This window comes from Macrobrachium nipponense, chromosome 24 (genome assembly GCF_015104395.2).
Source record: "Macrobrachium nipponense isolate FS-2020 chromosome 24, ASM1510439v2, whole genome shotgun sequence".
Taxonomy (NCBI): Eukaryota; Metazoa; Arthropoda; class Malacostraca; order Decapoda; family Palaemonidae; genus Macrobrachium; species Macrobrachium nipponense.
This window is the reverse complement of record NC_061091.1, coordinates 5,583,569-5,611,536: the sequence shown is the minus strand read 5'-3', so window position 1 is coordinate 5,611,536 and position 27,968 is coordinate 5,583,569. Positions and strand designations below refer to the sequence as shown.

The window sequence follows — 27,968 nt, the reverse complement described above, 5'->3', positions numbered from 1 at the left end:
TGGTAAGGGGCTTTGGGGTTACGCCTCTGTTTATTATCCCGCGTAGTGTGCAGCAATCCTCCTTGTATGCAGACCCATAATGTACACGATGGTAAATAATCAAGTTTTCCTCGTTTTTCGCCATGGTGTTGGGTTGGTAAAATTCGTCCATTTTCTTTTTTATTGCTGCTTCGATAATTTGATCTGCATACCCGTTGTTTGTCAGCAGTTGGCGAATTCGGTCGAGTTCGTTATGTATATCTTTCCATGATGAGCTGTGTGTGAAGGTTCTGTTGACATACGCACTCACGACGAACTTTTATATGCGTCCGGGCACTCCCCGCGTGCGTTCAAGCAACGCCCAGCGTTCGTTGCTTTCGTATAAACGGTCGTCTTAAACTGTCCTTCTTGTTGTTTTACCAGGACATCAAGAAATGGCAAAGTCTTCTGCTGGCTGTGCTCTGTGGTGAAGTTGAGCACTGAGTTTCTTTTCAGAGCATCTGCTAGTTTTTTGGTATCTTCAGGCTCTTTTATTGTGACTTTATATAGAGTATATAGATATATGAGATATATTATATATATAGATATATTATATATAGTATATAGATATATAATATATATATAAAGTGTTGTTCCAATCCCCTCAAGATTTTCTATTACAATATCAAAACAAGTAGATAGCTGAACACAAGCATACAAACAAACTTATAGCACTGTAAAATTGTTGAGGACTAGTCAAAAATCTCTTTCTCTCCCTAGTGCTAACACACACGGACATACATACACCCCTTTAGCAGTGATAATGTTATTTCAAGCCTATGTACGTACAGGCAGTCCCCAGTTATTGGTTCTCAGCAGGGTGCTGATAAGAGAAAACCGTTATTAACTGAAACTCTGCGATTTATGGCACCGATAACCGGTTAATGGAACCTCCTTTAGGTATGTTATGGCGCCATAATCTTATTATCAGCACCTTATGTTGCGGATAAGTGAAATGAGGCATGTTATTGCGCCATAATCTTATTATCAGCACCTTATGTTGCCGATAACTGAAATGAGGCATTATGGCGCCGTAAATCACCCATTACCCGCATTTTTATTGCATTTTTCATCAAGAATACCTTCAAATATTGATTATTTTGTAATTTTGGTGTCACATTTCTTCCGTCAGATTGGCGTCATGAGCAGCATAACAATGGAATATGTGCTGTAAACCTGGAAATAATTTTGGATGAATATAATTGAAAAGCATCGTAACCTCAGAATGTCGTAAGCTGGGGACTGCCTTTACTGGTATTTTATTAATCTTGAAAAGGTGATAATATACACTGTCCTCAAGTTACCTGTTTTCCATTGTGAGTTACTGACTGCAAGATCGTTTTCAATGAAGGGATAGAAACAGCAACATCCAAAAGGTGAGCAGCGAAGAAGAAATAGTTGATGTTGCCCAACAGAGAGAACGTCAGGTACCACAAGTTGTACAGGAATTGCTGCAAAAGTATTAAACAAATACTATAACATTGCATGTAATTGTGTGTTCATGAAACTTTGTTTTAATTCGTTTTCACCATTGTTAACTACTGACATAATTTGTATGGGACACTCAAAATTCATCATGACAGGAAATTAATTTAGCTTAGAAAATTGTTTATAAACAAATAGTAGACTCTGGAACGTGTTCATTTTGTTTAGGGATCAAATGAACCTCTGATCTTTGTATTGCCTTTATGAGAAATGCTGACGATTTTATTTTCAACGGCAAAATTCAGTCTTTCAATGGAAAAAAAATTAGATGTAGTACTTATAAAGGCATATAGAAATATAAACATGACCATTTTATTTGGTTAAGTAAAAATACTATACCTAATTTATTGAAGGAAGTATACCTATTCAAGTTAAATTAAAAACAAAATGTTCTATTTCCTAATTTGGTTTAGGAGTACTTAAATCCTTATCTGAACATTTAAAATTTCAGCTGAATGCTTAAGTGATCAGGTAGAGTATACTTGGAATGAATATTAATTGCAACTACGTATCTGTGAAAAAAAACTTTATCAATTCATAGTAAATCCTGTTTTTGTAAAGTATTATCAAACTGGATCAGTGACTTAGCAGCGGTCATAATATTATAGTTTCCAGAATTTTGTCCCAGTGACTTACATCTATAAAAGATAAACTGTTTTGGGCTAAGAAAATATTGATATGAGAGCCAAGTGATATAATTTTTATGTTGTACTATAATAGATATCCACAGTAATATGTAGCTACACCAGTGAACTGAAAATCTGCAAATATTTATGTTGTGTATTAAGAATTGAATTGCAAAGAATTGTTCAAGACGGTAGTACTCACATTGTCAGTAATTGTAACACCAGCCTTCCACAGCTGATACCGCCAGTCAACGCTTGTTAAACTGCAAAGATAGGCATTCAAGTGGATGTAAAATAATAATAATAATAATAATAATAAAAATGCTTTATTGTTTGGAAAATGTAAATAGCCGTACATGATTTTGATGCAGGGGAGTGAACATGGGTGAAAATGATATAGAGAACTATTTAATACATTATTAAATCACGATACTTAATACTGCATCACTATGAAATATATTTTTATGATCGTATTTTTTTTATGCTCCGTATATTAACTTTACTCTGTTTTTCTCCATCTGTCCACCCGCCTGTGGTGTTTGCGTATGGTAACACTGTGTCCCCGGCTTTTGATAGTTACATTCAGCTTACATTCAACAATAATAGCAATATCCTATTTCGAATATTAACGGTGTAATTCGCACACAATAAATTATTAAAACACTTTTCAGTTGCAAATATACACCCAGATATCCTTTTATTTACCTAAAACTTACACATAGCGTAACTATCTAAAGCCCGGACGCAGCGTTACCATACGCAAACAACACAGGCTGGTGGCCAGATGGAAAAAAACAGAGTATAGTTTCAGGATTTTTTTAACATGCAAAGTAGAATCAATTAAAACAAGTAAAAATAAAACCAAGAACACTCCATGTTTTATGCAGGTTTTTCAAGTATTTTGTTCAAATCATTGAGAAATATTTTACTATTATGACTAGATATCAACAGTCCTACCAATTGTGTTATTAGAGTATCATCTGTTTAAAGAGCTTTCTGTTAAAAGAATGATATTTTATGTAACTGCCATATGCTTATTATCTGACACATTAGGGGAACATGCTATATTCAAAAATGTCATTTTACTAGAATAATCCGTCCTGAAACCTACACTAATATATGCACAGCACGAGTACGTATGTAAAAAAGATTATGTGCATTCATATGCAATAAGACATACTTTTTGTGTGAATTAGTTGGAAGAAACAAGTTAAACAATACAGCTACATGGGAAGAGCTGCTGCAAAGATTGAGAAGTACTAACCGCAGTGCACAACGTGTGGCACACTGTAGGCAGAAGGTGATATCTTTGTATAAAACTGAATATTACTCACTATCCTACGATGCCAGTGGATGCTTCCTCGTGTTTGAAGGACATCGTTGTCTCCATTCCTAACAGATTTGAGATGGCATCAAAGTCATATGTTTCACTGTACTTTTCCCTGACCTTCTTCTTAACAAACTTGTCCCAGTAGTTGTTGGGGAAGCTCCTGCAAAATACAGATCAAAATTATTTTCATCGTGTACAAAAAAATTTTATGTGTGTGCATTCTCAGTTTTGTATCTTTTTACCTATATTTGTTTTACCCATTTGGTTACGTTTTTGTATAAAAATTCATTTTATGGCATTTTCAATTACAGGCTTACGACGGGAGTTCTGTTCTCAAGATGCGTTGTCAGCTGGAAAATCGTCAAAAATCCTAAGGAAACCTTACTTTTAGTGATTTGAGTGTATTAAATACTATGTAAACTGCATTTTTCATAAAAAAAAAACTTCAAAAATGTATTATTTTGCATTTTTGGAGTCATATTTCCTCTTGTCAGATTGGCGTTGTAAACCTGGAAATAATTTCTGATAAATATAATTGGGAAGCATTGTAACCTCAGAACGTCATAAGCCGGGGACTGCCTGTATTGGCTTTATAAACTAAATTTGTAAACATGATACTGAGACTAGAATTTGCTCACAGGAAACCTTCCTGTAAAGCTTATGATCTAAAAGCAAGGTTATAAAGAAAAAAGGCAGATGACATTTAAAGGCACTACATGCTTGTATATTTTGATCAGTTAAAAGTACTATGTACTTATATATTTTGATAAAAGAATCCATGGAAATTATGGGCTAAAAATAAATAGCACAGACAACAAGGGCCAAATACATAAAAACTTACTTAGCAGAAATGACAAGTTTGTCCCAGTGTGCTTTGATGTCATCATCTTCAGGTTGTTCAGCAACATACACACCATCGAACTCCAGACGACGGGCAACTTCCTTCTCACGTTTGAAGATTACAAGAGGAATCTAGGAAAAATGTGCAAATTAGAAAGGATGTGGAGAGACAAAAACTTAAATGGACACAAATCCAAAGCAGAATATTGAAAGAAATGAAATTTCACAAAACTATTGCAAGCAATCATTGCCAAAACAACAATAGATCTATGATTTCTGAACACTTCTTAGAAAAATATTTAAATGGGAAAAAATGACTGAAAAACTACATGGCTGAGTTGCTAGGGAATGACATCCAAATTCTGATACAGAATTAGTCTCAAATATAATATCAGGCTGCTCTAATTTGACAAAAATGAAGAATACAACAAAGACTTATTTCATATACCAAAGGAAGCCATTCCAACTTGACAAAATATACTGAATGATATACTACATTGAAGTGGTCTATTTGTGAAATGTTCAGCACATGATGTAAGCTATAGTACTATATAATGTATGACAAAAGAATCAACAGTATACAGTTAAGGTACTGTGAATTAGAGCAAAATGGTAGGTATACTATCCCTACACTACTGTATATTAAGTCCAAGTTACTCTACTATTTATGATTACCTTGAGGTTGTAATAGGCCAACAACATGCATGAGGCTACGATGGAATGAGTGACAGAAAAGATTCGCAAGATGTGCACCAGGTAGAAGTAGCGATCATCCATGTGAATCCATTCCTCTGTCTGTGGAAAAATAAAAGATTTATTTCTATGAGTATTGAAGTACAATTTATTATTTCACAAGTTGGTTTAGCAAGAACTCCAAAGTCACATTTTTAGACTCCTATATCTTTCCCCAAAGTTTTTTTATTATTAATTTAAAAGTGAAAACTGGAGCAGGAAAATAGTTAATGATGTAGAACAGCTAGGTGGTAGGAGATAAAGAAGTATATGAAAATTCAAGGCAAGAAGTAGTGCAACTGTGGACAAATGCTGTTAAGGGGTATGTCACATTTACAAACCGACAATTCCTTAGGGGTTGACAAAATTTACATATAACCTCTAACTGGTAATCGAGCAGCTTTTGAAAATCACTCATTTGGCTGACAAAGTTTTCTTTGGGTGTTAATCTGATTTGTTACCAGAGTTGTTTAAAAATATTAAATACATAAGTAAATCTGGTAAAGAATTTCAAAATATGTTTAAATTAACTAATAGCAACATAAGAGAAGTGAATCATAATTCCAGTCCTTTAATATTGTAAGTATAATTTTCCCGCACTTACTGTGATGACCATTTACTTTTAATATATGAAAAAGCAGTTATTTTGAAAGTGGGTAAAAAGACGTAAAAATACATAATAGTACATATTTCTAAATCCTTAACACTTGTATGTCTGGCAGAAATTTACAAACAGTGGCTCCACTTTAAATTTGTCCCTAATTTACACAGCTTTTAATCATTTTAAGTATTTATTTAAGTAAATATTTTGAATATAGTTTTAATTTTGGAAGATTGAGTTATTTTTATTATAACTTATTTCCTGAGTTTGGTATAGTATCCAGGACACTACTTAAAAATATTTGTTAAACCTACAAGTAATTTTGTAAAGTCTAAATAAGAAACATTTAAGATTCTTGATTTCAAAAATTATAAATGTTCACTCATTTATTTAATCTTTAACAGTTAACTTGGTATTATCTATGTCAGGTACAATACTGGGAACCATAAAAATGTTTTGTAACTCCTAATACCCAATATACCCAGCAAAAGTTTAGTGTTCATACCTCTTCCTCTTCCTCCTCCTCTTCTTCACCATCATCTTCCAGAGTGAAATTGCCAGACCCAAGATCCTCAGCTGCATCATCTCCTAAGACAGCATCATCACCAGAACCCAAGAGATCTCCGGAGCCAAAATCAAATGGACTACTTGCCGTTTCCTCCTCTTCTTCCTCATCAGACTCAATAGCACTAGCCTAAGTGAGGACAAAATAAATTAAAAGCAATATTCATACAAACCGTTTCCAGAGTTTTTAGCATCGAAGAAATACACAGTACGTAGTCTATGAAAGATTATGGATGGGAACAATATTATTTTAATTGTACTATGGTACCATATTCTTTTGGATCTATTATTCATATACATACATAGATGCATGAGAAAATTTACTAGCAATACACCAAGTGAAATATTACTGCTAACATAAGAATTGAACTGTAGTTTCCATGACTTACCTTTGAAGCCTTTGAATGCCAAGTAAAAAAAAGAAGTAATGTAATTTTGGGAAATAAATGTAATAAATACAAAATAAAGTACAAGTGTTTGCTTAAAAGAACAATGCTGATATGCATATATAGCCTAAACATGGGTAAAATAATAGATTACCTTAAAGAAGAGCAAGATGAAGTTGATACAGAAGGCCAACACCAGGGCAGCATATTTCAGATTGTAGAAGTTTCTTGCAAGCAGGCTGACAATACGCTTGTTGTAACCACTTAAGTCAACCTGCAAAGTTAATGATGATTAATCCCCTAGTATTTTTTAATTAATGAAATTTCAGTGCATGAACGAAACTATTCTAATCAGAAATTTTACAGTTTTTTCTGTATAGAGAAAATGTCCTCATTAACCTCAAGAGCTTTTTAACAATAACAAGATGTACTGGGATTTTGTAAATGTAACATCATGTCTGGTAATTTCCGCATGACACATTGCCCCATAAGTCTATCAGTATTACTTTAAATACATTATTCTGCTTGTCCGGAGTCCTTGAGGTACTTCAAGGTGTAAAAAGTACTTTTATCGCCAAAGGCCAGGTAGAAAAATTTCTTTAGCTCATAAATGTTCTTAGCATTTACAAGTCAATGGAGGAAATAAAAATCTTACCATAAAGCACAAAACTTTTTGGAGAATTCTCTTCTGTGGGGTACTAGGAGGATTTGAGACTTGTGGCTCAGGAGTTGGAGGTTGAGGTGGAATGTCAGGAGGATGAGGTTGTGTAGGAGTTGGAGGTGAAGGTGTGAGTTGTGAAGCATCAATCAGACCAGGATTTAAAAGACTGGTATCTTTTGGAGCAGAGGGTGAAGTAAAGAGATGTGAATCCAAAAGAGAGCTTTGAGAACGAGACATTGTGGGAGAACCCATAAAAAATGAATCTGATGAAGTCAATTCTGAAGTGGTTAAGTGCGACTCCATTGACTGGGAAGCGATAAGATGATGCGTAGCCATTGCCTCAAATGGGTGAATATCACTTTCAGTTGGATCATCTGCAGTCATCAGATGGTCAGATATTAAAACTGTTGAAGGGGTTGAATGATCACTAAATGACAACAGTGAAATTGAAGAGGGATCAGTCTGGCTGCGAGTAAGTGAATAATGACCACTGACGGATCGTCCAGCATAATGACTACTAGGCTGAAGTGACTGTGAAGAAATTGATGATTGAATGGTAATCGTAGTAACTGGGGTGGTAGATTTTGATGATGAAATGGCTAAGTGCTCTGGTGATATTATTTTTGTAACTACAGGTGAAGAATGGGAATGTGGTATGGATGGTGAAGGGTATTCTGTTACATTTACCTCTGAAGTAGAAGAAAAAATCATAGAGGAACTGGATGGCATAACTTTTAATCCTGGGGAACTACTGAGTGGTGACTCTGCATGAGAAGCACTAGAAGAAATCAACGCTGATGAGTCTGATCTCAGATCTACATAACTGGATGAAGTAAATGATGATGAAATGGGTTTATGAGGGGCTGGTGAGGATGTTTTCGAAGAAGCCACTTCATGAGCTGATGATGATGATGATGGTGGTGCTGAGGTTGAGATTCCTACCACTGGAGATTCCAAAGATGACGATGAATGTGTTGATGAAAGAGAAGCCCTGGACAGTTTCTTGTCATTGTCAGAGGTGGATGATTCTTCACCTTTTGTATGCCTAGATGGGACAGGATAACTGATGGAATGAGAAACTGAAGAAGTGTGAGAGCCCTTTTTGGCCGAGTCAGTTGCCATTGAAGGCAGCGTTTGACTTTTCCGCACTTGTCCAGCAACAGATGCAGACCTCACAGTGTCCTCTGCACTTTGAAAAGAAGCGACAACACTATGCTCCGGGATAGGTGGACAACCAGAGGGATATGGCAGTGAAGCAGGATGAGACGATGTCATGTGCTCTTTAGATTTGGAAGGTGATGATTTATGCCCCTTCATTGGTGCGTTAGATGGCAAAGCTGTAGAAGGATTTGAAACTTTGGATGAGTGATGAGAGGAGACAGATATAAGAGGTGTACTAGTGGAATGCAAAGAAGGTTGTGAGGTTTTAATAGAAGTCCCCAGGGATTCCTATTATGCAGCGTGAAAACATTAAAAAAAAATTACACAGGGAAAACTTTTTTTTGAAATTTTGTTAAAATTTTTAGGTCATGATAGGCACACAATAGGTAGTATTATCATGCAATATTTACAGTTAATGTGCGTAGTTATGTCATAGTGTTCCCTTACCTGAGCAACTGGAGGTGGTTCGGCCGCAGCTGCGGATGGTTCTGCCTCAGCTTCTTCCATAGCAGCAGCTTGGGCACTTTCAACCTCTTTCTTCTCACCAACCCTGCATTGGTCAATATTTACTTTAATACCAAGAACCTTGTCGGTAATATGTACGCTTAAGTTCCTTTATTCAATAAGAATTTTAAGGATTTCAAAATAAAAAGTATACAGAAACAACAGCCTTTTTGTTGTATTCATGCATAACTTTTGAAATACGTAAAGCCAAATGAAGATCTCTACAAATAATTCAAGTATGCCGTATTATTTGTCCAACAATTAGTATATATTGAAATTCAAAATTCTTGAGAGTTAATATTTTTCAGGTTCAAATTAAAAAAGGACTATACATTTTGCAATAAAATTAGACAAACATATAATTGCACCATGACAGAAATTTCACTGAAATGAAGTGCAACCTTAATGAAGACAATATTCAAACTAATATAGTCATGTGAGTAGATAAACCTCATTATCAAACTTATGCTTTCGGACTTCATGCTGCTGCCTATTAGCACAGCTACGACTCCAGCTACAAACACTAGGCACAAAGGTTCTTCTGCAGGAACAAATGTTTAATTTGAAAGAGAGAAGATGATAAGAGCACAGACAAATAAATATAGGATTAAAAAGGATATAAACAGACACAAATTACCGAGTTTAACAGTGAAGAGTTGGGCAAGCAAACCAAATTCTATCCAACTGTTTAGTGTGTAAGGTACAGAATTTTATTTTTAAAAATTCAAGAATATAATTTGTATGTCAGGATAATCTAATATTAGTACCAACAAGAATAAGCTTCTGCTTTTCATAAACACCATATTCACAGTAGTTTTAAAATAAAATTTGTTTTTTATCAATTTGTATTTTGCATAGCTAACAAACTTTTGATCTTAACAATAGGATAATCTTCTGGTGCTAACTGATTGGGGTAAATACCAAGAAAAACCAGAATGACATCATTTTAATACTGTATCAAAAGGCTTGCCCAACTAAAATGTGCAGTGTTAACTTACATACATTCCACTGTAGCACAACAACATGCATTAGAGCAAAGTTGGAGACTAATGAAAGAAAGGCAAAGTCCTACAACTTGCATTTACATAAGCATGGAAGCAGAAATGCATTTACAGCATAAACTGATATTCATACAACCATGTCCTACCAGAATTTGATGATGTGGGAAACAATACCTTGGAGCAATGATTGGTAATTTAAAATACAATGAATTACAGAAAATGAAAGTCAAGAAAGCAAGTAAAAATGACTAGACGAAAGCATATAAGCGTGAATATTATGCTACAGGTAATGAGCTAAGGGGAAATGTTAAAAAGTAAAAGATACTGAACAAGTGTTTGAAAGTACAAAGCAAAAAAAATAAGTCTTTGAAAATATGGATGTTGTTCGTATGCCAATAAAATGAAACCAGTGACAAAAAAAAAGCTAAAAATGAAACAAAAATTCTGCAATATAGAAAGAGTGAAAAGAATATGCTGACTTATGGCGTTGACTTATGCCATGAAATGGGTAAGCTGTAGATAATACTGCAAGGCAACCTCCTCAAATCAAACTTCTTTTTCACATCTTTACTGAATCATTGAATAAATGTACGTGTAGTGATTCTAAAATACCAAATATAGTAACATACACCTACAGAAAAAGAAAAATGACTAAAAAAAGCATTACAAAATGAAAAGGGCAATGAAAAATGAGGTTCTATTAACAAAAAATCTGAATTGAGAATGAGCATGATAGGTGCATATAGCTAGAATGAATACAAAAAATTAAATGAGGAATGCAATAAAGCAAATACCACAAAATTTCTCAATACTAACGTTTCTTCCTCCGGCGCTGGTTCAGGCTCTGGTCTGGAGTAACAATAATAACAAAAGAGTGAGGCTACCATCCACAGATACAAGATACTTTATACGGAAAATAACAGAACTGACACGCCACATTCAAAGGCACCTTCCTACTGGTATCAAGCACTTTTGATTTAGTCATTTTGAAGTAAATGTCATAGGCAAATGCAACACAAAATAAACTCATTGTAAGTAAACTTTTTTACTTATCATATGCCTGAAACCAGACTAAATCAATAGCTGGAAAAGTAGGACATGAAAAAATGTTTGATACAAATAGTTGTGCCTTTGATTACAATTACAAAAATTACAACACGATACGTACATACTTTACTACTGATTAAATGAAGGTGCGCGACAGCTACAGAACTGGCTGTCTAAATGTGAGTTGCACACAGGTAATTATGTAGTAAAAAATAAAAAAATAAAAAGAGCCTCTACCATATTTCTATACATTATATGCCAAACAGAGTCACTCCTATTTTCCTGCTCTTAAAAATTATAGACAAAGAAATATAAAAGTTAAATCTTATTTTTAAAAAAATTAATACCTGTTACAAAATTAGTAAAAGCTATTCTGAAGTGTTCTTATGCACAGTTGAATATATCACTGTATGCTGAGGAATGAACAGGTTTTCTATAAAGTCCCTCTCTTTCATTAAGATTCAAACAGTCCTCTAAGTTAAGTAAGAAGAAATTTACCTCTATTTATATAGTAACAGTAATTATTTTCATGTGAACAATCGGATTACCTTAAAGCTCCAAGGGCTATTTTTTTTCAATGTAATTCTTAATTGATTCAGTTAAAGTATGTAAAATGAAAAAAAGCTTAAAAATGTCACATCCATCTATCAGCCTTTTAAAGGATAAACAGTAATTGATTTTAAAATTTGGGGTACATAAAAACTTTTTAATAATAATCTAGAGAACCTGGTCCTTTCTATTTGTCCATCAACTCATTACAGTGGAAAATACATTAAATTTTGGTAATTTAAGTGTAATAAATATAACTACCATACAATATTTATATTATATTTTTTTAAGAGGAACTGAATCAGTAACCTGAAAACAAAACATGAGACCTACATGAATAAGCTGTACTGTACCACACAAAGTTTCAGCATTACAGTGACATTTCAAACTATCAATAAAGTTCACATTTTAAATCTGATTCATTAGTGCCCAGTGTATCATAAGCACTTAAGCTTTCGTAGTTAAGATATATGTACAATGATTTAAAAAGAAAATAACAACAAGCAGTAGGATGTCATGAACGACAAAAAAATAATAAAAAATAAAAATAAAAGAAGCAGTTGCAGTCAGTAAACAGTGTGGAGTCAGCCTAGGGGTTTACATTTCCCCTTCATGACATATCACTGATCCGAATCATTGGGACAATGATTTCTGTTATCTTGAAGTGACATAATGAAGGTTGAGCAGACCTGACTAATTATTTTCCTGAAATGATCCTTTCTGCTTGAATTACTTCTAAAGACATCTTAGTTAGAGAATTAGTTGGAAGGCCTCACATCTCAACATCAACGAATAGAGGGAAAACCCTAAAGAAGGAGAACTTAACATGCCAACTCAATTTGGAGCCAAAATAAAAATAAAGACCACAAAAAAGCGGCGGTGCCCAGAACTGAGAACTATGGATCCGCAAAGGGGAAAGACAAGACTAACTTGGTAGCAGCAAAGGCTTCCTCAATGGTGACTTCTTCCTTCTTCAGATCAATTACAGCATCGAGGATTGGCTTCACCTTCTCATCACCCAGCATATCCAAAGGAATGGCACCAGTTCCAGCTCTGAGGTGGAACATACAGTACGTACTCATATTAGACTGATAAGAGCTGGTTACTGAGATAGGATCTGGCAGCATTTACTTTAAATTAAGCCCATTATGTAATCATGTATGGTGGACACAATTTAGTACAATATAACCACCAGCCCTATTCATAGTTAATACAAGGGTGTAATCATATGCTGGCTATCAGTGTATAATAAAGTTATATTTCCTTATAGCCTGCTGAGATTTAGGGCATTATACAGGTCAGATTATAGCTTGACCAAATTCATGAGTAGTGGAAGGGTGGGGTTATAACTATAACTGGATGAAATACAGGTTGGTAAAGTGCATTATAAGGAAACTTGGTTATATAAATATATTTTAATATTAAAAAATTAGTTAAATGTGATCTCAGGCATGTGAATACAGTGCTGGATTTTTTTTTATCCACCTATTCACTTTGTGGGAAGAAACACAATGCAATGATGTCATATGCATTTCATTATAGGCTGAGCTTTCAGCGTATCATTTACTTTAGAACCTTCAGCACATTGCTAAGTGTTCCAAGAGATGCAATATTCAACAAAAAGCAAGAAAGATGTTTTTCACTTATGGTGCATCTTCAATATTACAAGTAGTATGTACTGCCTTGACAGTTGTTCTTTAAAACAAATGAAACTACTTTTGATCTTCAGCTAAATCAAGAATAGCCAACCGAAGTACATAATAATATTGCATTTAACGGATCGTTCAAAAGCATAAAGGCAGTACGTAAGAGGAACGGACAAAGAAAAGGCTGAGGGTTATGTAATCTCAACGACCTTCACTGTACTGATTCCTTATGAAGCTTGGATTGCATAGGCTTACAAGAGAATAAAAGCTTTCAGAGGGAGTCCATTTCGTAAAATTACCCAGCTTTTGTATTTCACCTTTTCCTTGTACCTACAGCAGAAAGAGCTCTAAATCATTCATGATTTTTATGTAGGGTAAGAACTCAAGAAATTCTACCAGTCTCATTAGATTAAGGACTGAAAGACAGAAAGTGAAGGAAACACGGGAACGTTGTTAGTCAGTTGGACATACAATAGTACAAATACAGTTTGCATTCTAAAAATGTGCATATTGTGAATGAAGAAAAACTAAAAGGTATAGGAAAAAACATGTCTTTTACCCATGTGACCATAGTCCTCTCTGTAAGATGGTTTTCACAGTCTCTGTCAGCCCTGTTCATCAAATCATATTGCATTACGTAAACATAATTTTAAAACTTCTTGTTATGCTGCACATGGGTCTTTTCTTGACTACCCTTTTCCTCCTTTTCATCCTTGACCATACTGAAACCCCTAATACCAACTGTTGGAGTAATCAGTTGTATTCAATTCTGTACTGGAAAAGAATTTCTTTATCTTCTTGTAAAGCTTATTTGCAAGCTCACTCAATCTGGCATGAAAATATCTACCTATACCATAGAAAAATACTAGCAGGAAAAATGTGCAATTCAAGTTTCACCTTAAATTTCATACCTACTTTGGTAGTGAACCTAAGTCTTTAACTATCAAAATATTGTCAAGAACTACCCTTTTTCATTTTTGTAGATAGTATTTTAAATGATGGTCACAAGAGCTATTTGATTTTATGCTTTATTTCTGATTGCAAGACATCTCTAAACTTTACTTTCTCAACTATATTCATAAGCTTGCTAAGCTTGACTTTCAAAAGATACTGTCAAAAAATAATTGTCAATCATTTTAATAAGTTCTTCATTCAAATTAAGAGTTCATAACCCCCAACCACGCTCGCTCATAAGGCTTTCTGTTATCTTCAGTTTAAGAAAGAGAAATTACAACTCCAAATTTTTTATCTTATTTTCTCTACAAAATTAAAGCTGATGTGGGCTGCTTTGCAGACTTGGCTTCTTCTGCTTAGTATCACACCCCATGGTGGTAATAGTGTAGTGAGATTTTATCAGAGAACATAGATAGAATGGCTTAGCATTAAGATACATATATTTCTTGTTAAGCATTTTCTCATGCTTAAGTCCCCAGTTAACGTTAAATTATCATGAAAAAGAAAATACGTAAGCCAAATGAACAATTACAAGATTGACAAATTAACATTGATGGGCAGATTCTACAAAAAAAATAAATTAAATAAAGATTGATGTGCTGAGAAAAATATAGAAATTTCTGGGTTCGACCTGTGTCTGCCAGTGAAAAATCCCTGTGGCTCATTTTTCAAGTACAAAAGTATCCTAAATATACCAGAGAAAAAGCTTACATGGTATGCTGAAGTTACTACCCTCAGTGCGAGCATCCCGAAGGGTGTCGGTATAAGTAAAGGGGCGAAGTGGTTACTATTCACAGATCCTCTGCCACTTAGAAGATTCCCTCTTCAAAATCCCTCTGCGGTGGGAGCCGTTCCAAGCATCCCCTGCCTCACCCTCCACTCGCTACTACTACTAATACCCACGCGTATCCTTATTCCGGTAATTAGCAGTCTTTGTGTGTGCTGCACGTCTTTTCGCTCCAGGAGTTTTGCCCAGTTCTTTCCATTTATTCATCATGGTTTCGTCAGATGTTGCTTCTACACCTAAGTTGAGTACCCCAATTTACGTGTTTTTCATTTTATGATGGAATTTTCCCCATAAGTCGCCTTCGGCCCTTCAGAATAATATTGGAGGCGCCGTCGGCTGAGCCACCATTTTGGGAGCGTCATCGGAACGCGTGCAAATTTTCAGCACACGAGACCTACGAAATTTTACAATTATATGTTTGTTAGCGTATGTACCTTTTTCTAAATTGATGCATTACGTCAGTACCATATATGTTTTACAATCCGTACTGGTTTTAGCATGGGCCTAACCCGCCCTTGGCTTTCGTTGGGGGTACAGAGCAGTGCGTTAGTTTACGTCGTAAATAATAGGCCCCCCAGCGGTTCAGGGGCGGGTTAGCGCCTATCTCTGCATGAATTATAAGGGTGCATAATATAATTTTTGTCGTATTTATCATATTCGGGAAGAGAGAGGGAGGGGCCTGTCGGGAATTTCTTCGACTTTTATTATTTTTTTTTTTATGATTCGTACCCGGATGTTCTGGGCCGATGACAAGGCCTCGAGGAGGCGCGCACTCTAAAACTATCAGGGTAAGATTCAATAAAATTTGGTCAACAAAACAGTTTTATTACGAAAAATAAACATTTAAATACATTAACAATACACTGAAACTAAAGTTCCTAGCAGAATTCCACAGTACACGCAGTTTCTTACTACTCTCACTAATTTAATTCAAGGAACCTGAAAACTCTCATGGCTTTTTTATGTGGTAGCCCATAGGGTCTTTGACATCAAGTGCTTGTAAAGCACTAAGTCCACGACTGGACGAAAATTCTGCACAATACGAGACCCATTTACTCAATATCACAAACAAATAACATTCTTACACTGGCAGCTTTTGCTTGCTGCATAAATCGAGTCCCTCATCGCAGGGATGACACATCTATACGTGGATAAAGTTAACTTACAGTTACGATGGAATTCGACCTAGCATGGCGATAGCTGGGAGTCGGAGAATTGAGAGACACACAAATTTCAAGGTACATACACGGTTCAGGGTCTGGGCAGGAATGAAGCGTCGCTTCGCCCTTCTTCAAAAGAAACTTACGCTTTCCTGCGTGAACTACAGAATCCTTGTAATTCAGGCGGGAATCATCGTTTATTTAGACATTACGGAAATCACTTAATCTATTTTACTCCTGAATGTGAAATATGACAGTTACGTTATCATTCAAGATCAAGGAATTGACTCAAAGTTCTGGCTGAAGGCCGTAATCTGCAAATTCTTGAATGGCTACGGAGTCCTTGGCTCCAAATCTCTACATAGATAATTTATCTCGTACTAGTGATTAGCAAATTATATTTATTAATGAAAATTCATAAAGAAGCGCTCCTTCCCCGCCATGCATTTAGGAATTGCGTCTTAACTGTCGTGTATTGGACAGCTTTCTGTTCAATGAATCGCCCGCGAGATCCCTCAGTCTTACCCCAATTTAACGCAACACTTGTGAAGTTAAATGGCAGGGATTTCGAATGATCAGTTCAAAATTCACGACAGGGCCATTCCCCCTTTTTCTCTCGTTATCCCTCCCTCCTGAATTAGGAGGATATGTTTGAGTAGTATGATTTCGATATGTCTAGATTTTGTACATGATTGATTTAATGAGGTTGGAGGGGTTGCATCATCTCCTCACCTATTTAAACCTAGCCTAGGCTAGCCTAGGAAGGTAGGCTAGGGGTCCCTTACCTAGTACCCTTAACACACCTAACTTCCCCTGTGGTGCTATTAGCCTAGCAGGGAGAACGTTATAAGATAATAGTTCTCAACCGGTGTGTTCTTGGATCTACCTCACTGCTGCCTAAATCGAACAAATCCATACGGGTGCTTCCTTCCCTCCTTTCTTAGCCTAATATCCTTGGAATCCCTCCATTAGACCTCGCTATGAATATAGTATATTGTAACATTTATATTGTGATATGTTATGAAATGCTGGTCTGGTACGTCTGACTACCTGGCATAGCCTCCTGATCGTGAGCAACCACCACCTAACCGCGACCGGCCATGTGCCAGTCGGCCTTCTCCCCACAAAGGGTAGGCCAAGTTACCTAGTGGAGGTCCATCTCTGATCGGGTGGATGGCCAGGCGTTTGTGACCAACCACATGCGCCACGTTCTCCCCCCCCCCCACCCCCCCTTACTAGAGGGGGAGGGGAGGACTGTAAAATAAGGGGGGAGAGAGAGTGGTGTAGTGTTATTATTATATACGTACCACCCCGTGTGTCTCAGAGTAGATGCCGCCGACTCACAAGCGGTACCGCACCAGTCAGCAGACGTAGCTCCAGAGCATTCATTATAGCAGCTCCGTCGCTCGTTGCTTTGCTCTCCAACCCTTTTCACTCGGGAGGTTTCGGGCGGGAGCTTCGCTCCCTTTAGATTAATGCGTGCAGGTTCAGAGGTATACCCTACTGACTGCCCCCGCACCAGCCCCTTTCCTCTTACATTACAAGAGAGTTTATAAGAACGATTCAGCTAGCGGACGGAGCTTCGGGCCCCCCCCCTCCATAGCTCCGGTCCTATAATGACCAGGCCGGTGTGACTCACCCCACACTCGGCAACGGAGCATTAAGAAATTCATCAACTAGGTCCGGCTACACAACGTAGCCTTCCAACCAGCCAGGTGCCTGGGGAGGTGGCGGAGATCCCCTCCATCCCCTCCGCCCCTCTCCAGCATCGGCGGACCTCAGATCCTGCTTAACAAACCGATACCTATTATAGGGACGGAAGCGAGCCCAGGCAATCTCACCCAAAGTAATTACTTTATTCATAGTACTTATTTTGATCCTGTGTAGCATATAGATCTTGACCTATCTAGATTAAGGTGCATGCTCTCTCCATTGCTTACCAATGTTCGGTACTCATAATCAGTTTCCTTTACAGATGGTCCGCTGCCAGGCAGAGGGGTGCCCCGCCTCCCTAGGCAAGCCGTATGGCCATGTAGTGTGCCGCTCTCATGCTAACTGTGCTGTACAGCTGGAGAGCTACATGGTCTGGCACCCCGACGCGTGTACAGTGTGCTATGAGATGGTGTCCTCTCTAGTTGATGAGCATGTAAGTTTCTTCGCTACACCATTTGTGTTTAAGTCATGTCATAATAACTTGATAAGATGTTATATTGGATTTTGTTCCAGGCATTTTACTTATACGGTTCCTCCCTGACAGGCCGATCCAGCAATCCGCCACGAAGCGAGGACCAACCTGAGGAAGTGGGTGGCCAGCTTTGGCAAGAACGCCCCAAAAGGACAGCCATACGTGCTGGATGCAGGACTTTGTGCTCTCCTTTTCCAGGGGGCCACAGCCACCACAGCGGTGCCAGCGGAGGTAGCTGAACCACTGATTGAAGCCATCCAATTAGCAACCATGCCGGCCACTGACGACCAGGACCTGATGGACGACGTGGCGGCCATCAATATAAACCTAGAGCCTATGGTCACAGAGGAGCAGGTAGGTGGGGAGGTAAGCGAGGCGAGTCTTTTACTTAGTCCTACTCCTTCTTCTTCCTCTTCCTTCCTGGGCTTCTCTAACCCCACCCCTCCTGCTGTGGGAGCACTTTCTGTCGCTCCCAAAGTAAAAACTTTTAAAACAAAAACCTTGAAGAAAGGCACAAAGCCAGCTCCGCCAGCGGCAACAGAGTTGTCTTCGGCCCCACAGCCGTCGACCTCTACTCAATCGCCTGCTGCCCTAAACCCTTCCCCTACTGCGGGAATAGGTTTACAGTCCACTGTCCCTAGGGCGGTGGAGTCTGGTGTTGATCTAGAAGCCTTCACTAGCCTTCTGTTGTCGAAGGTTAGTGGGGTCATAGATCAAAGGCTTGAGGCAATGCGTCTTGCCTCAGTCCCGGATGCCTCCGGTCAGGCGTTTACGTCTCTGACCGAGAGGATAAAGCCTTTGGAGGATATGCTCTCCGGCCTCCTTCACTCCGATACTCCGGCGCTGTCTATGATGCTACTGGACGCTTCCAAGCTTCCTCCTTTTGATAAGGAGAATCCTTGGAGGCTAGCACTTCATGCCCCGTCCTTGGACAGGAAACTTACTATTGAAGGATGTGGAACCCGGCCGATTGAGGACTTCGAGTTGTTTCCTCCAGGTCTCTAATTCCTATTCCCTGGGTTTGTGAGACTGGCCCAACATGCACTGGTCCGGGTAGATAAAGTCCCCAAGGAGACGGTTATCTTCCCGAGAGAGCAGGCTCAAAACACCTGGGTCCGCACCTTGTCCGAATGGGGTTACCTTAACACGAAGTTAACGCCACATAAAGGTTCCTTCACGATGTTTGTGACCACGGACGCGTTCCGTCACCATGCACATCTAAGGTGGTGGATTTAACACTACAAGCTGCGGCAGTGGACAAGCCGCTTCCGGTATTGAGGGGCCGTCACCACCTCTATCGATCTTACAGATGCCTACTATCACGTTGCGGTAGCAAGGAACTTCTCTCCGTACCTAGGGTTCAAACTAGGGAAACAGGCTTACTCATTCAGAGTCATGCCGTTTGGGCTCAACATTGCGCCCAGAATATTTACCTAATTTGGAGAGACGGTAGTACAAGTTCTCTGGACGAGGGGCATTCTGTTGGTAGCTTACCTAGACGACTGGCTCATTTGGGCAACCAGCATCGAGGAATGCCGCAGATCAACATACAAGGTGATGCAGTTTCTTGAATCACTAGGATTCCAGATAAACAGGGAGAAATCCAGGCTCACCCCAGCTTCTCGTTTCCAGTGGCTGGGAATCCAATGGGACCTGAACAGACACGAGCTATCTCTCCCAATCAAGAAGGCAAAAGAGATAGCAAAAGCCAAGAAGCGTTTTCTAAAGAGCAAAAAAGCTTCTCGCCGGGCCCAAGAAAGGATTCTAGGTTCGCTACAGTTCGCGTCCGTGACGGACGTCCTGTTAAAGGCCAGATTGAAAGATATCAATCGGGTCTGGAGATCAAGAGCCAATATCAGACTCAGAGACAGGTCTTCAGTGATTCCACCTATTCTGACGAAGAGGCTCCGTCCTTGGACGGATCACCGGAACCTGTCAAAGTCAGTACCGCTTCAGTTCCCTCACCCGTCTTTAACTATCCACACGGATGCCTCCCTAAGTAGGTGGGGAGGGTATTCTCAGCACAGAAAGGTACAAGAAACATGGTCGAAGACATTCCACATTCCGCCAGTTTCATATCAATATCCTGGAGGCAACGGCAGTGTTCTTGACCCTGAAACGTCTGTCTACGGCCAAGAAGAAACATATAAGACTGGTCTCGGACAGTCTAGTAGTAGTCCACTGCATAAACAGAGGAGGCTCCAGGTCAAGCAAGTTGAATCACTTTCTTCTGGCGATTTTCTTGCTGGCAGAAAAGAACCAATGGCACCTATCAGCAGTTCACCTAGCAGGAGTGAGGAATGTCGTTGCGGATTCCCTGTCCAGGACAACTCCGGTGGAGTCGGAGTGGTCACTGGACGCAGAGTCCTTCCGGTGGATTGGCAATCAAATCCAGGGCCTTCAAATAGACCTTTTTGCCACGGAAGCCAACCACAAACTACCCTGCTACGTGGCTCCCAACCTACACTCACTAGCATTCGCCACAGACGCAATGTCCGTAGAATGGAACAACTGGCAGAAAATCTACCTTTTTCCACCAGTGAATCTTCTGATGAAGGTCTTACACAAACTAAGATCCTTCACAGGCCAGGTAGCCCTAGTAGCACCCAAATGGCCAAAGAGCAACTGGTATCCACTTCTTCTAGAACTGAATCTCAGGCCCAAACGAATCCCCCATCCAGAATTGACACAGGTAGTACAAACTCAGACTGCGTCAGCTTCCTCAAGAATTCTTAGTGCCGTAACTTTATGGACTTCATGAAGTTTGCAGCTCAGAAGGATGCAAGCATTGACCCTTTAAATATCCTATTTATTGAATCAGACAAGAGGGATTCAACGGTCAGACAATACGATTCAGCAGTTAAGAAATTAGCTAATTTTCTGAAGGACTCAGATGCTCACGAGATGACCACAAATTTGGCCACCTCATTTTTTAGATCTCTCTTCAACAAGGGTCTAGCCGCCAGTACCATTACTACAGTAAAATCAGCATTACGGAAGATTTTCCAGGTAGGTTTTAATATTAACCTATCAGACGCATACTTCTCCTCGATTCCTAGAGCATGCGCTCGCTTGAGACCAGCAGATCGCCCCCAGTCGGTCTCCTGGTTCCTGAATGATGTCCTTAGACTTGCCTCGGACTCTAACAATGAGGCATGCCCATATCTAACCCTTCTTAGGAAGACATTATTTTTGATGGCTTTAGCCTCAGGAGCCAGAATATCTGAACTCTCGGCTCTCTCCAGGAATCCAGGCCTTATTGAATTCCTCCCATCAGGTGAAGTCTTGCTACCACCCGATCGACAATTTCTTGCTAAAAACGAGGACCCACAGAACAGGTGGACTCCTTGGAAAATTCTCCCCCTTATGCAGGACACATCATTGTGTCCAGTTAATACACTAAAATACTTCCTAGCCAGGACTTCTCAAAAGACTTCAGGCCCTCTGTTTATTAGGGAGAAAGGTGGGACAATTTTTCTGAAAGGTATTAGGCAACAAATACTATACTTTATTAAACAAGCTAACCTGGATTCAGTCCCTCATGTCCATGACATCCGGGCATTAGCCACCTCTATTAACTATTTTCAAAATATGAACTTTGAGGACCTGAAGAAGTATACGGGTTGGAAATCTCCAGCAGTATTTAAACGCCACTATCTCAAAAATATAGAGGCCCTTAAATTCCCAACAGTGGCAGCAGGAGGCATAGTTTCCCCAGAATAATTGTGCCTTATAAACTTCCTTCTAACCCTTCTATCTCCCTTTCCCTAATACTCTCCTTCCTGCCTGACTCTCTCATATTCCCCACCAACCTATCTCTTCCGGGCCGGGCTGATCCTTGGCTATCCCGTCCTCGGAACTTATGTATATATTACTGTGATATTGGTCGTAAAGCCATGATTGTTTTACGTCCAATCTGTACATATTCGTCCAGTCACTTTGGGTACCATGTGGTACTTTAGTATTACCAGTTCTTGTAAATATTACTCTTAAGTTATAGTTTAAGCCATAGTTTAAGTAGTATATAAGTTATTTTCTACATTAAGTTTAGTCATTAAATTCCATTTCAATGAAACCTAAGGTTTTTATTAACCTCCATTATTATATTGGTTTGTTTTCTATTGGCTTGGATGGAATTCTCTTATATGTTTTCACCGGCAGACACAGGTCGAACCCAGAAAAGGGATTTTGACGAAAGAAAAATCTATTTCTGGGGGAAGACCTGTGTCGCCCGGTGAACCCAGCCCTTTTTCTCTTTCGCCTTACTCTTCCCCACCCTTGGCCAATCCAAGCCTGGAGGTATATTCCAGGAATGAGGATGCGTGTGGGTATTAGTAGTAGTAGCGAGTGGAGGGTGAGGCGGGGGATGCTTGGAACGGCTCCCACCGCAGAGGGATTTTGAAGAAGGAATCTTCTAAATGGCAGAGGATCTGTGAAAAGTAACCACTTCGCCCCTTTACTTATACCGACACCCTTCGGGGTGCTCGCGCTGAGGGTAGTAACTTCAGCATACCATGTAAGCTTTTTCTCTGGTATATTTAGGATATATTTATACTTGAAAAATGAGCTACAGGGATTTTTCACTGGGCGACACAGGTCTTCCCCCAGAAATAGATTTTTCCTTCGTCAAAATCCCTTTTTGCAGCACATGCCATGCTTGTCAAATAAATATGTTCCTTTATTTAAGTCATAAGAAAATGCTGAATCGCATGTAATGATACTAATTATGCGCAAAAAATTAACCTTTCAACTGACTAACAAATAATAATGCCAGATATGCTCTACTTAACACTTTCAGAACTGACAAAGTCTGGATGACCATCATCCTCATTCTACATTGATATAAATTTTATCAGTGCTTAAAAAATTAGTTGCAGCAAAATGCTTTATCTTCTGTGCTCTGCTACTCAACAGAGATCTGTGCTGTCTGAGATATATCGTCTGAGTATAAAATACAATATTTTACTACATGTTCCTTGACTTACAAAAAGTCAGTTTAGATCATCATGGCTCCTTATGTAAATGGGTGTGTAAGAGTATGTCACACAAACGTCAAGAAAAATTCATAGACCAATCACATGAAGAGTGAAAATACAAAAACATGAAGGAAAATTCATCACCAGGTAAAAACAAACAAAAATAAAAACTTAAAAAATAGGCCAAAAGCAAGACCAAAAATTATAAGCAAGGACTGAGGAGAAAAAAATAGGCAATAAACCAAAATGCAAGAAAAAGATAAACAAACAACAAAAGCAAAGTTAAAAAGTAAACATGGGCTTGGGATACCACACACCCACTCCACTGAATAGTAAAACCAATGCCACTTCTGTCTTCCATTGACAGGCTTGACAAACACTGTGCCATTCAAATTGCCAAAAGAACAATTTCTGAATGAAGCCACACCATTCTTTATTTTCCCGCTGGCCAATACTCATTGATATACAGAATAGTATTGTGAATATTTATTGTGTGTGGACTTGATAATTGGTCTACTAAAACTTGTGTCCTAACAGGAGAATCTTCATCCACGTAATTATGCGAATTTTGAAAGTCAACAAGTTTCACCACATCACTGTTACTTCCACAACTACTGATGAATGCGAACATAGTGAAATATATAGTTCAGATTACCAAGCGTTAGTTTAATTAGGCTCTAAGATTTAAAGACGGAATACATATTTACTGTTTTCATGCTACTGCTTTAAACATATCACGTTAACATATAACACATATCAACAGCACTATATTCATAAAAATACACACATTATCACTATAGACAAATAACAATTCTTAACTTATATAAAGTTTTAAAAATGTTCTCATTTACTTCGTTTTACCCATCACTGAACAAAAATTTCTAGTTTAACTTTGAATTACTATTCTATTCATTGGTTCTGCCATTCATTTAACTATTAGTTCAGTTGATCATATATTCACTGATTCTATTAAAAAACAATCAACATTTTCATCTCCATTCAAATATTATTACACATTTATGGGGTCATTTAAACTGAACTGGAAACATATTGTGCATTTTTTAAGATTTACCAATCATAATGGTATTAACAAAGTTAAAGAAAAAAATGGAAACCTCGCAACCATTTGTATTCTCTCTCTCTCTCTCTCTCTCTCTATGACTTTTTCATCTCATATCAAGAGACATTGCTAGCACTTTACCATTCAAAGCCCTTTCAAAACCATTTACCAATAAAATGTCAAAAACATTACTTACTCTTCTTCAGCCTTCGGTTCTTCGTCTTCAGGAGGCGGTGCTTCACCCTCCGGCTCTGGTAATGCCGGTATGGCTAACGGAACTAAAGGTCCTGATTTCTCTTCTTCCTTTTCTGCACCCTGTAGACATAATTACTTACTCACCTTTGTATTTCCATGACTCTGAGTCTACTAAGCTATTTCTAGTAAAAAAATAAACCCCTTTGACCACCAAAGAATAACTCCTAAGCCTTTCACTACAAAAAGTGTGTCAAATATTAAATCAAACATAACGAGTATTTTATTCAAGCCGTTTACAAAATTTTATAATTTATACTGCCAAATTTTGTGAGCATTTATTTTACATACTATGAATGCAATTACGGAGAATGATTAAAGTTAAAATAAAATTAAAACACTGTAAAATCCTTCAAAGTTCCAACAACTTCAAAATTCAAAACAGGTTATAAAATGAAAAACTTAAGATCCCAGGTATTTCAATCCTCAAATTCATAATAAATAAGGCACCAAAAGCTTGGAATAAATGTCTTCTAGTAAGGTTCATTCTCATCTTTACGCCTGAAGATATGCATTAATGAGTCTAAGCATCTGATATGCTGGTAAATAATGAGAATACAAAATAAATTTTTCAAATGATCTTTCAACGATAAAGTTTACGACAGGAAAGGATAAATGTTCAAAGCGTTTATCATAAGTCTTAAAAAATATTCCATTTTGAATGGTTAAATATCTCTCTATAGGGGAGAAAAGTTTCCAGCTGATAAAATATGATCTGTCCTTAACTCCAACAGAGAAGAAAATCATTACTCAAAAATTAAAACAAATGTTTATTGAGGCCAAGTTTGCCAAAATATTTATGGATTAGATGTAATTGTGAGTCTGATTTTACTGCAAACTTGAGCAATCATCAACAATGATATATAAAAGCTGAAGAAATCAAAACAATATGCCACTGTATATTACCTTCTCAGTAGGAGGTCCTTGCATCAGTCCCATGATAGCAATCCAAACTTTGTGAAGTACGTAACAAACTCCGAAAGCACTGTGGTACATCAACAGGAAAAGCAACTTGCAGAACCCAACAGCCAATTCACTTGCTGACATTTGTTTCATTTCCTTAATCTTTTTCTTGACGTTAGAGGGAGCGAAAACTGACAGTCCTTCCAGAATGTGATCCTTGACACCACCAATCTTTGACTTGATCAGATCCATGCCAGTCCTTGGCAAACAGGGAAGAAAGGAAATTACATTTCAAGACAAGATATGGAGAGGTAGTACTGGCAAGCTTTATAAAATGGCACTTATTCTTTAGTTCAAATCATGATAAAATAAAATAATTCAAGAAAACCATATTTGGTCGAGAAATAGAAAACTAGGAGATTAGATTAAAGAATGATTTTCTTCATTTTCAATAAAATTAAATACTGTAATAGGTCACATTACACGCAGAACAAAGGTCAATTTCAACGAAAAACCTCAGTTTGATATTTTATGTAAAAATTACTCGGGCAAAGAGAGGTCACTCTTTAGTACTGGATAGTCTTCTTATGAGTGTTCCCTAAATGTGTATAAAGTGATGGTTGGGAGTAATCAGTTCTTTACAACTACGAGACAAACATTAAAAAAGACAGAGCACCCAGTATTGAAATCTAATTTTCTTTTCAGTTCTTCGCAGTCTTAGACAAACATTAATCTTCATAAGTGTTTCTTTACATTCTCCTTACCACCAAAATTCAGGTTACACAAACTTCCAATTGCGTAATGTTGCTTGGTTGTGAACTTTGTTGATAGCTTGCTGACTGCTGTATATACGTAATGTCTTTTCTTTAGTTTTAATCTATTATTACTGTTCTTTGTTCATTTCCTTTCTATTAATATACTACTGTCAGTAAAATTTTATTCTTAATACTGATTTTATAAAATTAACGTAAATAAATTCCCAATATATACTGTACTAAGCAATTTGTTTACTAACAAATTCTCCTAATCCTGATGATGATATACATGCATTTGATTACATCAAAGTACAAAATTAGCTAATAAAATGTGTTTTCATTTATCTTTACTCTTACTATTATGATGATATGGATCCTTCACATTAAAAAAACTATGATCAGATATCAGGACAAGAAGGATTAAATACCGCATAAATTTCTACTACAAACTCAAACGGAAAATGTAACCCATGATTACAATGAGAGGGAAAAAAACTGATAAACATAAATAGCTCTACTCACTTTTCTTCCTCTTCTTCACTCAGATATTTGAGACCATCTGCTGATGCTTTCTTTGCCATGACATCATCTTCCTCCTCCATCAGAGCTGCAGCATGCTGCATTTCAAAGATGGCATCCTCACAGAAGTTAACAAATGCTTCAAGTTTCTCTTTGTCTCCCTCAGTCACCACATCAAAGAAGAAGTTCCTCTTGGAGTCCTTGATCTGAGGCTTCTCCCACTGATCAATGTTCTCTTCCTTAATCTCAAAGTAGACACGTTCGATGCGCTTTGAACTACCCATGATTTCAATGCGACCCAGGAAAGGCTCAAAGTAGTTTAGGACAGAACCAGCAGTCTGTAGGATTAGATGGATTAATAACTGATCAACAGAGACCACATATTAAAAATTAAATTATTATAAGTGGAAATTAACACAAAAAAGCATTGGGAAAATAATTATACAGGCAGTCCACGGGTTACAACTAGTTTGGCTTACGACGTTCGGGGGTTAAGGCGCTTCTCAATTATATTCATCAGAAATTATTTCCAGGGTTACGAAGCCTACAATGCTGATCTGGCAGAAGAAATATGACATCAAAAATGCAAAATAATCAATATTTCAAGGTTTTTTTTATGAAAAATGCAATAAGAATGCAGTTTACATAGTTTTTAATGCACCCAAAGCATTAAAAGTAAGGTTTCCTTAGGATTTTTGACAATGTTCTGGCTTACGATGATTTTCGGGTTACAACGCATCTCAAGAACGGAACCCCCGTCATAACCAGGGGACTGCCTGTATAACATAATGGGAACTTGGAACTTATACTATATGAATATGTTCTCGTGTGTGTACCATTAAAATGTAAATTATAAGAATAGTTGGAAAAAGTAGTTACATGGCTATGGTTTAGAAACTATTGCTATGAAACTACATGGTAAGTTGCATACATAAAATGCTTATGTCCATAAAATAACTTGTATAAGCTACAATGAATGGAATTTCTGGCTAATTACTTGCCTACTTCCTGGGCAAGAAAAACTGGAGGTACACATCTCCTGAAATGCTCAGTTCTCCAGAGACAGAGATAATGTTCTTTTAGGGCAAAGAAAGGGGTCCTTTTCAACTTGGGCATGGTATATGAGTGACAAAAAGGCAAATTGTGCATTGACCTAGTAGTAATAGCTGCCTAGTATTCTTTGGCAATAAGGTTTGTTGCAAAACCAAACTTATCTATCCCAATTCTTGATGTTACTCCTTTCCAGGGAGTGTGTGATTAAATTAC

General features: G+C 37.8%; 1 protein-coding gene across 26 annotated transcripts in view; it reads right to left on the bottom strand.

Moving 5' to 3' along the window:
• The window catches only part of LOC135205294 (ryanodine receptor-like), a 339,398-nt gene that overhangs the window by 6,059 nt on the left and 305,371 nt on the right, over positions 1-27,968 (bottom strand). For 15 of the 26 annotated variants that reach the window (XM_064235711.1, XM_064235691.1, XM_064235721.1 and 12 more), the window contains 14 exons: positions 26,706-27,040; positions 25,432-25,687; positions 24,470-24,588; positions 12,436-12,558; positions 10,726-10,758; positions 8,852-8,954; positions 7,238-8,692; positions 6,737-6,856; positions 6,138-6,326; positions 4,975-5,094; positions 4,301-4,431; positions 3,464-3,619; positions 2,332-2,392; positions 1,323-1,469 (listed from right to left, as the gene is read on the bottom strand). In XM_064235711.1, the coding sequence (XP_064091781.1) occupies positions 1,323-1,469; positions 2,332-2,392; positions 3,464-3,619; positions 4,301-4,431; positions 4,975-5,094; positions 6,138-6,326; positions 6,737-6,856; positions 7,238-8,692; positions 8,852-8,954; positions 10,726-10,758; positions 12,436-12,558; positions 24,470-24,588; positions 25,432-25,687; positions 26,706-27,040 (3,348 nt within the window). The remainder of the gene's footprint in view (positions 1-1,322; positions 1,470-2,331; positions 2,393-3,463; positions 3,620-4,300; positions 4,432-4,974; positions 5,095-6,137; positions 6,327-6,736; positions 6,857-7,237; positions 8,693-8,851; positions 8,955-10,725; positions 10,759-12,435; positions 12,559-24,469; positions 24,589-25,431; positions 25,688-26,705; positions 27,041-27,968) is intronic. The other 11 variants (XM_064235835.1, XM_064235845.1, XM_064235871.1 and 8 more) reach the window with 6 other exon arrangements.